Here is a 12,120-nt window from a genome sequence, read left to right as displayed (position 1 = left end):
AACCCATTTGCAAATTCCAGTTTTCATCCTTGGCTCTTGGTCCTGTGATCCCACCTCTCAGTTTTTCTTAGATCCAAAAAATTTGGTGTAATAAAAGATATCAATCTGAAAAGGGCTCAGTAATCTCTATTAATTATCACATTAATGATTTTTCCTGCACAGATATTTTAAAGGTGTATTTTAATTTAGGTTCTTTCACAAAACAGAGGAGGAATTCTAGAATATAAAGGGCCCATTTTCTTGAAGATAGCCTTGAAAGAAGAACAAAAGAGCACAATTATTAACCATGGAGACAGTCTGAATATAATGTAGCCACCTAAAGACTGTGATACTTTAAATGGTAAATGACCTTCCTGAACATTTTTACATTATTATTCCTTGAAATATACCATGTTCACTAACTACAGAGTGTTACTCTTTTCTTTTGTTGCTCTGCAATTTTATGTGAGAGACAGACAAAACCAATTGTTTTTTTCCCCTAAATTACCTTCAAATTATATAATGTGTTGATTATGATTTTTTTTTAATATAACTGTTCTGCAGCCATTCAGTGAACAAAGTGGCTGTGAGTTGGGCATCTGATGAAGCACTGCAGAATGGTTTCAGTGCACCCAGGAGGCTGCATAGATCCACTCAATGCACATTCACAATGTACCTACAGGTCATGTGAATTGGGCCTTACCACCCAGGAGTGTCTGCCTTGCTGCCAGCTAAGAAACCAAATGCCAAATCACCAGTTAATGAACAGATGCGAATGAGGACAGGACTACTATGTCTTCAGTGGTTGTGTGTAGGAGGACATTTTGACAGAAGATGCTCATTCTGCAGGAGACAGAAAAGCTTTACTTGTCATAGTTCCCTCTACTGCAAAGCTGCAGGCATTTCACTACTCCTGGTTGCCTTGTTCACCAAGCTTTCATGATAGGTCCTGTTCACTGTAGCCATTTCCTGCTGATTCATTCATAATGAAAGGAGAAATGTCTGATAAAGATGAGTAGACTCAAGGAATGGGGAGAGAGGAATTACTCTTTTTCTTCAAAGCTCATTAATTGGTGCCACAGAATTAACTATGTTTGCCGTATTAATCATAACTTAATGAATAGCTTTAATTACTTTGCGCTTAGATCACTGTAGCAGCCAAAGGTTCTGATGGGGAAGGGCCAGTGGCATTACTAAGCAGGTGTGGCTGATGCAGGCTGCACTGGGTGCAACCCTCAGCAGGAGGTGACACCACACAGCCCTGATCTTTTGTTCAGCAATGCTCAGCCCTTTCTGGGCCCAGCCACCTCATGCACTTGCCAACAATAGTGTTTTCACTGCTTGCTGGCAAGAACACAATGCAAATAGACCTGCTGAAGATTGCTGAATGGAAGCAATCTGGATGGGAACTTTTGCATTTAAACCAATGTGAAAGCCTGGAAGTTCAAGGGCAACTTGATTATGTCATTACTTCACCCCCTGAACTCGGAGCGTTGCAAGGTAAGCGCCATACTGGATGCAAGCCACCACCACGACACCACTGGGGATGCCCCCTTGAAGCATGTAACATCTTTACTTGCACTAGCTATCAGTCAATTTCTGGACCCAAGTCAAAGTGCTAGTTATTACCTTTAGGTTGCAATCCTAACCACGCTTTCCTGAGAGTAAGCCCCATTGAACAAAATAGGACTTACTTCTGAGTAGACCTGGTTCAGATTGTGCCCTTAAAGCTCTGCAAGGCTTGGGGTGCCTCCTCCTAGTCCAATCTCCATGCAGTGGAAGCAGGGTGCAGCAATATCACCTCTGCTTCCCATAGAGGTGGAGCAATGCCATGACCAGACACAGTGCTCATCTGTCACTGCCAAGCCATGCCTCACCTCTACCATTGTTTTCCCTACCCAGGAACTGGACACTTGCCTCCCTCCTTTCCCTGTACAAACACTGCAAAGCCTGGGGGCAGGACCAGAGATCAGAAAAAGGAGGTCCCTCTGGCTAACCACTCTTCCTTTGTAAGCATCACTCCTCATCCTCTGATTTTTCAAAAAGCAGAATGGGGTGGCTAGGGGTAAGCCAGAACCCAGCAGCTCTAGAAGCCACTACTATTACCAGCAACTGGTGACAGAGGGGCAGGGAATGCAGCAGCAATGGTATTGGCCACCCCAGCAGCATGGAGGAGACATGGAGCCAGGTAGGAAAGGGAGGGAAAAGCCAGGAGGAAGAAACCTTTGGGGTCTTGGTGAACTCCACATGGGAAAATTGTGCTGAAATCTGGGGTGGGACATGGTGGGGGCATGGCTATGGGAGGGTGTAAAGGGCATAGCTATACACCTCTCCCGCACTTTGAAATCTACCACCACACTGCTGCTTTCAGTATCAACAGAGAAGGCCCTCTTGTCTGTCCTGACCTGATATGTATTTCTTGGTGGCTGCACATTGGTTACAGAACTTCTAACTGAGTGAGACCCAACAGACCTCCTCCCCATTGATCTTCTGCTGTCAGGTGACAACTTTTTATTATTATAATTACAGTATTATAAACAGGCCCTTGTCCTTTAAGGCTTTTAATTGCCCTCTCCTGCCATTGCCTGCTATTTGTTTTTTTTAATTTGGGATTTTGAACTTTTTAATAATCTGCACTCCCTGTCTCTTGGTTTTTCCACTGTTTAAAACTGTTTTATTAATTCTTTTTTTGTGATTGGAAGCACCTTGAACACTTTTAATGGAAATGTGGGGTATGACTTTTTAAAATTAATACATATGAGAGGAACACAGAAGAAAGCACCCAGACTGTGGAACTCCCTGCTCTGGGAGACTCATCTGGAATCACTCTTATTGTTCATTTGCCATCATATTCACACCATTTTGTTTAACCAGGCATTTAATTTGGCTAGCTGAATTTCTGTTTTTGAATTTTTTAATCTACTTTATGCTCTTTAATTGTGGCTTTTTGTTTTTTACATTTTTTAGTGTGTTAAAACTGGTTTTAAATTTTGTTAGCTACTCATGTAAGTGGAAAGGTGGGATAATTCACCATATAAGTGAATAATTAAAATAAGTGGTAGTTCCTCCTAGCAAGTCACTGACCATTCTGAAAGCAGCTTTTATTTAAAAAAACAAAATTATAGAAATGTCTAGAACTCTGAACAAAGCATTTGAATTGGTTATGTTCAGATTCATATCATAAGAAATATTATTGAAAACACCATTTTCCTCTCTCTCCCCATCCTTGCAAACAACCCCAATTTCTCTTTGTATTACTATTTTGGAGATGAAAAAATTTTCTTGCAGCAAATTAAAGTACATGGAACTTAACCTTGTTCACCTTAAAATGAGGACAATCACTTCAGGAAATTAGTCATGTGATTTCCAGACAGTCATGTCTGTGAGAGTGACTAAAATGATAGATGGTTCTTTAAATCTGTCTGGTTACTGCCGCAATCTCACGTAGTCTGTGGAATAAATGATGTCACAGAATGTTCAACTACACACGTATCAGGATTATAGTAAAAAGTTCTCAACATCCGTTGATCCCAAATTTTGCCTTGTTACGCATAAATCTGAGTTTCCTGCCACAGGAAATATGCATCTTCCTATCACTGGTGCTTTAACACCAGCGTTTCTTCATTCTGAACTGAACTGTGCTGCTCCAGTTTCTTTAATGTTTCACTTAATGTAAAGTGAAAAGATACTGATGCAGGAATTTTTCGAATTCTAAAGTTGGATTGGGGGGGGGTGTCGGATATCAATAGATACTGGCTACCTGGGAAAGCAGAACTGATATTTTGAGCACCTTAATTTTTTATCTATACAAATGTTGCAAATTGATTTACCTTCTGTGAAAAATCTAGTTTACTTGTGGACACTATGAGCCCATGAGAACAACCATAGTGGAACAGCTTTAAGGTGAATGAATTTTAAGCACCAAAGGTTATGCACAAAATTTTTTCAGGTACTGTACTTTCACAACAGACAGAAATCGGCCAAGATGTACAGTACTACACATTTACAACCTCATCTAGATTACCTTACAAACAGGAGGAGTGATGATGATAAAGACCACCACCCCATAACCCATATCTTCTTGGGGAGTCTGAAGCACTATGGAGAGTGAGAGACTTCACTAAGGGCAGTGAAAATGGGATGCAGAATGACCCCCATACTTTGCCCTTCTAGCCTCTGTGGTTAATGGGGACCTTCTCCCTTGGTCAGATGGAGAGCAATTTAGGGAGCAGAGGTCTGTGAGGCACAGGGTGACTAGACATCCTCTTTTTCCAGGACATGTCCTCTTTTTTAGCCTCGTATCTTGGAACAGAACTTAAATGTCCTCCTTTTCCCTTTGCAGCCCTACAGCCCACTCCTAGGCATGTCTCCTCAGAAGTCAGCCCCATTCTAGTGAAGGGGGCTTCCTCCCAGGGAAGTGTGGCTGGGACTGCAGCCCCAGAGCCCCCTCCTAGGCAGGTCTCCTCAGTCCCATGAGAGTCAGTGGGGCTTCCTCCCAGGAGAGTGTGGCTGGGATGGGACTGTAGCCGTGTGCGGCTGCGTGCAGTGGAGGCGCGCTGCTGCCTTCCTAGAGAACCTGAGCAGCCGGGGGAGAACTCAGGGCGGTCCCGAAGAGCCGAGGCGCCTGGTGCCGGGAGGAAGCGTCTTCACGTTGCACCAGTGGCGACGGTTTCCATGGAAACGAGGCCTCAGTTGCGGTGGGCGAGCCGCTTCTTGAACGCAGCAGTGAGCTGGGAGGTTGGTGCCACGGAAGGGGCTGTCGTGGAGAGACGCTGGCCTGGGCTGGGCCTTCGTGGGGACGTCTGTGGACCTCTGAAGCCGAACGTGCGTATCAGCAGCAGAACAGCCTGGGTGTGGGGTGTTAGCCTGCTGTAGCCTCAGCCAGTGGTACTTGAGGCGGTGGCTGGTGGACACCTTCCGCCTGGCAGTGAGAGCAGGGACCTGGGGCAGCACACAGCAGTAGGAGGCTCGGCTCGGCTCAGCAGGCAGCGCTCCAAAGCGTGCTTCTCCTGGCCACCCCAAGCCTCAGACTGGTGCTTATCCTGTCGCATCTGGCCTCCCAGCCCAGAAGGAACTGGCAAAGATGTCATTCCCAGTTCCTTCCAGTGGGACTTTGAGTGGGTGGACCACATGAAGTGGAAAGGTGGAGGACCAGCCTTGAGCAACATGGAGCTAGATGGGCAACAGCAACAGTTTCTTCCCTAATAGCCCAGTCTGACTCGCACTCAAAACGCTCAAAAAAGTTGTGTTCCGTTTCTCTAAATTAGAAAATGTTTATAACAATTATAGAAAAATTACATAACAAATGTTCTTTCTGCATGTTGTTGATGATCTATCTATCTAGCTAATCAGGGTGAGCTTTAAAGTTTGCAGAGAATGTGGCCCCCCTCAACTGAAATTCCTCCCTCCCTCAAATGGCTCCCTAGCCTTCCTTTCTCTCTGTAGACTTCTGCTGTGTCTTAGATAGCCATTACCACAACAGAGAGCAAAGGAGGAGACTTTTTTTGGAAAGAGATCCTAAATGTCAGACAGCCCTTCACAGGATGATAGTAGTTTAAATGTCACATTGCCCTGCTGGTAACAAAAACGCACTGCCATAGATCGAATGAGTGAATGCTTGAGGCCCATGTTTATCTTTCCAGATTTTAAACCAGTTGACAAATGCAGCGTGCTTGTTAATCTATCACTTGTACATATATAGCAACCAGTGACACCATCCTAGTGTCCCTAGTTAATAATGCCTAGTTTTTAATAACAATTTTTTGTTAGACAGAGGCTATGACAACTTTGAGACAGAACAGATAAAGGATCAGTATCAGCATGTGATGTCATCTGGATGATAAACAGCAATAGAACATACACACACACACTTTTTGCAGCAGCTGTTGGAAAAACATCTGTTTTCTTGCTAATAAATTCATGACTGCCTTCTCATAGTAATTAGTATGAATGCTCAAGAATTGGGCTCTGGCAAGTTTTGTGCTTGGCTATTCTTTATGAATTGCAACATACTGTATAAGTTGCATTCCAGTAGATAATATAAGAGGTTTTCAGTTATCCCAATTCCATACATGACAAGTCTAGCAAAAAACAGAATTTAGTGATAGTGTTCCTATAAAACCTCTCGGCATGATCTGGAATGTAGGAGTTCTAAAAATGGTTTTCTACAAGTTGTGCTTAAGTACTAGCTCAGGATATGCTTTTTTTTTTTTTTAAAGAAAAGTTATATACAGGTTGAGACTCATTATTTGCAAAGGTTCCTTCCAAGAACTCAAAAAATGGATGGCAAAAAAACGCACTATAGCAAATCAATTTAAAAAAACAAAATCTCTTTCCTCCAGTGATTTAAAAACAGCCTTGCTGACCTTTGTAATGCACACAGAGACAATCAGTCTCTCTCCAGGCACTTAGGCTTCACTAGGAGGGAGCAATCCCTCCTTTCACCAGGAGCCTCAGCAAGGGGGAAAGAATGCAGAAGGTGATAATCACTGACATTCAGCCTTCTTTCACATGCTGGGGAAGGGAGGAGTGAAGCCTGCAGAGAGAATGATTGCTGGATTGTCAGCTAGCTGCCCTCTCTGGCATTATTAGACTGTTTTCCTTTAATTTAAAGGGCTTTTCTCATCAACTTTGAGTTAGAAAAACCTGTGGATAATTAGGTTATACCTGTAATCACTTGCATGTCTCTCTGCAACAGTAAAAAGCAATTTTTTTAAACTGTGATTTTAAAGGGGTGCATTTTTTCCCTTCTCCAGGGATCAGCACATTCCTTCTCATTTACAGAGGCCATTAGTGTTGAGTCAAATCCGTGTATAAAAAATCCATGTATAACAAGGCTGGACCTGTAGTTCTTTCAAGTAGTTTTTGAAAATTGCTATGGTGTCCTTTCTTAATTTTAAGTAGTTTTTGAAAATTGATATGGTGTCCTTTCTTAATTTAGTGTCCTATATATGTTAAATGTGCCCAGTGCCCTTGGTTATTATTACCTATTTGTGACCAGTCCTGTGTTACTTTTGTTATCTGAATCTTTCCTTTTAAAAGTGTAGGCTATGACCTAGCCAGTGTACGATAAATTAAATTCCATTTATTTTAATGGGAGAGTTAAACACATACATTCTTAATCTCTTCCATTGACTTCACTGAGATTTAGATACGATTAACTTTGGATGGATTGTGTCAATACTGCTCAAAACAGATTGAAATACTGTAACCTAATAGAACAAATCTGTGAGATTTTCATATTGTTCTTTTGGAGCTGTATCACACTGCTGATGTAAAAGTTGTAATATTTAGGGTGCAATCCAAAAAAGAAGATGGGCCGGTGCAAGTCCCTTGTGCCACCCCAGAGGTGTTGCAAATGTGCTGTAAAGCACATTTGCGCCACTGTGAGGCCAGCCCAAGCCCTGTGGGGTCTGCACAGACGTAAGCCCATGCCAGCCAAGTCAGGCAGGTGCAGGGGCCTGGGGGTGGGGTGGGGTGGGGGGTGGAGGAGGGCAAGAAGGAGGCATTCCAGGGTGGGGGGAGGGTGGGTGGTCTGTAGGCCCATGGGCAGGTCATGGTTGAGTGGGGGGAGGGGGCCAGGATCCTGCACTTGTGTTGGATCCTAACCCCAGTCCCAGGCAACCAGGTGCAGCTCTGGGCTACTCTGATCTGCATTACCTCTTTAGGTGGTACAGGTCCAAGTAGCCCCATTGGGGCTGCTGTGGCATTACCCAGGGTAAGTGGAATGAATTCCCCCTGCCCCAGGTTGGGGCAGCTGTGGGCAGCCCCAACTCTGTTCTGGATGCAGTGCAGGCTAGCCAGCCTGCCTGTATCAGGGCAGGTTAGGACTGGGCTACCTGTTTCTGAAATAATAATAATAATAATAGTAACTGGGTATTTATATACCCCTTTTCTGGTCATCAGATTACTCCTCTGACTTTTTTCAAGGCGTTTTACATAGGCAGGCTGTTTCTAAATCCCTCGAGGGGATTTTTACAATCACATAAAGGTTCTCTCTTTCAAGAACCACACAACATTTCAGATGGATCTTTCTTGGTCTGGTATCACTTCTGGCCTCCAGTTGCCTCCCACGCAGGCTGACAAGCAGCTCCTTCATCTCTCACATGAAGGGCAGCCAAGACGCTTCTTCGCTCACACCAAAGCACAGATGGAATAACTCAGCTTGGCTTGTCAGCTGCTTCAAGGTCTCGGCCTCGAACTGGCGACTTTCCAATGTTATCTTCAGGCTAACAGAGGCTCTACCCTCTAGACCAGACCTCCTATGTATAATAAAAAATATGTTAATGTTTCTATATTTAGCACATTAAAAGAATAAAAGGATGTTGGATTTGCCTTGAACATAAAGCTTTTTAAGAAACAGAGCCTTGGCATAGCAAATAAGCAACAGGTGATTCCCATTTTAGAAGGAGAGCAGGGGAAAGGCAGTAACCTTATTCATCTCTGTTTTGATCTCTTAGGACCATTGGAAAGGTCTTGTCTAAAGATTGAATTGCTAAGTTTAACCAATGAGGAATGCGTCAGAAGCTTTTTTTAAAAAGCACTTACGAAAGCAGTGCAATACTACTTTGTATATCACTAGCATCAAATTCTGTTTCATTTAGTGGAAGAATAATCTCTGTCCACGCTGGAGTATATGGGAGTAAAGGGCAACAAAACGGTATATGGTTTGTTTATTATTAATGGTAAGATGTTTGTCCTTTGTAAGGAGAGATTTGACATTTTTTTCTACATCAGAAATATTTTCACTGATAACATTTGTAATTCCAGCACACACCCACATGTGTTTAGAAGCAGAGTAAACAAATTATATTTTATTATTTTTTCTCCTTTATTAGTTAATTAAAATTTACATCACCAGGTAGCACTTTTGATAGCCGCATACAGATTTTCCCAGTGCTCAAACTATAATTGTTTGCCTCTGGGGAAATGCTGTTCTTGGTCCCACAGCGGTATCTGAAGGTACATGATATAGCTACTTTGATGAAGCTAAGCATGGTAGGCCTCGTCAGTGGCTGCCTAGGAATCCCATGTACACAGCCTTGAGTTTCACTGCAATTAAAGGTGCAATATATATTTATACATAAACAATATATAAATCCTTTCCAGTGAATACTTCCAGAAAGATTATGTCTGTTGTGTGGAATGTAGTTCTGGTCTGTCAATTTTAGAAATTGAATTGCTCTTTCTCATAGTCCCACATAAGCATAGTATTTTAAATTGGAGCACATGAGCAAAGTTCCTTTTTCCTTAAAAGCAATGCCTGGCCATTTTTTGGATTTTAGCATGGTTCTTTTATATCTTTGAAGGCCTTGTGATAGCCATCTCATGCATGAAGGTGCCCATCCCCTCCACTTCAAAAATGATGACTAGCTATTCTCATCTGCAGCATGGTTTATCCCACCACCCCACTTGTTTGCCTCATTCTTATCTGTTTAGGGCCTTTAGGCATACCAGTGGCTTCTGTAATGCTCAGCATCTTAAAAATGCTGGTGAGTCATCTAGTTTTGGTAGCCATTACCCTTTGTTGTTGATGTGCTCCTGTTCCCCACAACCTACTTATAAATAGTCCACCTAATTTCCAAGGTAACTCAGGTGACTCCCCTCCCAGCAACCAATCCCACAGCTAAAGTAGGATTAATGCCCATATATGAAATGGGGTCATACACACCCCTTTGCACATGTGCCCAGGTGCAACACTGGAAGCATCTGATGCTTCGCAGGGGTTTCATTATTTTGCTGCCCCTATGGGTTCCAGGACCAATATTCCCCCTAAGTACTACTTTACCCAGTTAGCAGAGGTAGTAGAGGATTAAGTGCAAATCTAGAGTCAGTATTAGTGAAGTCTTATACAAGTCTTGTTTAACTCTGCCTCTCATGCTTTGTACAGGACACTGCTTTTACCACTGTAACTGCAGCTAAGAAGGTCTGAATAATCCATCTTTCAGAGTAACTTGCAAAAGACACAACAAGAAAAATGGTCATATTTATGTTTCTTAGGATGTGTATGATTGGTCCTACTGGTCCTGCTCCTTCTCTGGCTCACTCACAAGACACTTGTCTTGTGTTACACAGGAAACTGCTACTGCTTTGGCACAGAAGTTATGATCTGCTTCCAGTGCCAGAACAAATCACCCCAGTTCTAACCGAGCTGCTGGTTAGGCAGCTAGAGATCTCTTCGAGGTAAGGGAACATATGTTCCCTTACCCGGTGTTGAGTCCCAGCTAAATCTCTGGCACAGAACAGAGTAGCCCCATGTAAGTCTTTCGGGCCTGGGATAGGGGTTAGGATGTGGTGGAGGCCTCTTCTGTCATTCCTGCCCCCCTCCTGCATTCTGTGCTATGCCTGCTGCCCAGTGCCTATGCCTATGCCTGCTGACCATTTACCCTGGTCAGCTGGCGCATCTTCAGTGTCAGCAGAGGGTGGCGCTGGCTTTTGTGCGGTCAAAACATGCCTTATGGCACATTTTTGGCAGTGTGCGTGCCCGTCCCGCTGACAGGAGCCAACTTAGAATTGGGCTGCCAGATGTCATCTTGTTCCAACATCCGGAGCACTGACTATGTGCTCTGCCTCCTCTTTGCAGTTACAGGACATAGAATCGGATCCTTAGTAAAAGAATTGATTAATTTCTTATCTATTTAGCTTTTGGTTGTAGGCAGTGCCTTCATAAATTTAATTAAAATGTACCATGCACTACATGAAATCTAAGAAGGGGCATAAATATTGTAGATTGATGATAGAGGAAAAATGTTTTTCTCTGCTCTCATTAACAACTCTAATTTTTCTTAGGTTCAACAATGCTACACACGGAAAATGATTTAAATGAACTTCTGATCTTTAAAGAACAAGAACTGAAAGAGCTACAAGCTCGTCAGATCCATTTTCAGAAAACAGCACTGCAAGAATCCCAAAAGCACCTCAGAGAAATGCATCAGAAGTTCAACAAATTAAAGGAAGATTTCACTTATAACCTTAGAATTCTAGAGGAGAGAGATAAAGAACTGGAGCACTATGATGTCTTGTTCACTCAGCTGAAAATGGTTGAAAATGCTAAAGAGGCAGAGGTTAGTGATCTTAGAATACAAGTAGATAAACTGCAACAGACACTTGTTCGGGAAATAAAAAAACAAGAGGCTCAGCAATACCAATATCAACAAAAGCTTAAAGAACACCAGTTAGAGTTGGAGCAGCTTTACAGGTAAGACAGTCTGTTGCTGTGTATAATAAAAATCAGCCTTCCAAATCCAGGCCTTAGGTCTAGCTGTACCTACTTATTGGATAATTAGTAGGTACTGAAGCTTCTCTTGTATTGGTTTGAATACAACACACTCTGTTGCAGTAGTTTGGGGGAACTCATTTTCATATCCATAAGTAGTAAGTAGTAGAAGCAATAACCTTAAACATGAGTTTACATGCAGCAAACAATTACAGGTGGGGCCTTGGTATCTGTGGAAGATCCATTCTCGGACGCATCCAAAGTGCATACAGCTATCATGCATTCCCTGTTTTCATGAAAGCTATCTTCATTTACAATTACATATAAAATATCTCACCAGTTAGCTACATACAGTTTTTTTTCCAGACCAAACTATGTATAGGTGGGAGGTTATCCAAGGGAAACAGGCAGAGGAATTTTTTCACCTCTCCAGGTCATCAGAATGAAAATCATGGAGAAGCGAATCTGAGATTTTCAGTTCCTCATGCCCTCTGAAGGGGACCAGAGCTGTGCTCTGGTTACCTCCAGAGGGCTTTCTGAAGCCTACAGAGGCCACGCACATCCCCCCATCCGCAGCCTCTGTGGGCTTCAGAATGACCTGGAGAGGTGAAAAAATTCCTGTTTCCCTCTGGTAACCTCCCACCTGTACATAATTTGGTCTGAAAAAAACAACTGTATGTAGCTAACTGGTGAGATATTTTATATGTAATTGTAAATGAAGATAGCTTTCATGAAAACAGGGAATGCATGATAGCTATATGCACTTTGGATGTGTCTGCACTAGCTTCTGAAATAATTTAGGTGTCAGTCCTATACATGCTTACTTGCAAGTAAGCCCCATTGAATACAATGGGACTTACTTCTGAGTTAACATGCATAGGATTGCGCTGTTAGTGTACTCTGCACTTCATCCTGGTAGTGATACT

General features: G+C 42.8%; 1 protein-coding gene across 1 annotated transcript in view; it reads left to right on the top strand.

Annotated features, from left to right (window-relative positions):
• The first annotated feature begins 4,766 nt into the window (after window positions 1–4,766).
• Window positions 4,767–12,120, top strand: part of CCDC57 (coiled-coil domain containing 57) — a 63,496-nt gene continuing 56,142 nt past the window's right edge. Inside the window, exons 1-2 of the mRNA XM_066616462.1 lie at window positions 4,767–4,803; window positions 10,768–11,176. Coding sequence (XP_066472559.1) covers window positions 10,776–11,176 — 401 coding nt within the window. The 5' untranslated portion in view covers window positions 4,767–4,803; window positions 10,768–10,775. The remainder of the gene's footprint in view (window positions 4,804–10,767; window positions 11,177–12,120) is intronic.

This window comes from Tiliqua scincoides, chromosome 2, assembly GCF_035046505.1.
Source record: "Tiliqua scincoides isolate rTilSci1 chromosome 2, rTilSci1.hap2, whole genome shotgun sequence".
Taxonomy (NCBI): Eukaryota; Metazoa; Chordata; class Lepidosauria; order Squamata; family Scincidae; genus Tiliqua; species Tiliqua scincoides.
This window is presented reverse-complemented; position numbering and strand designations above follow the sequence as displayed.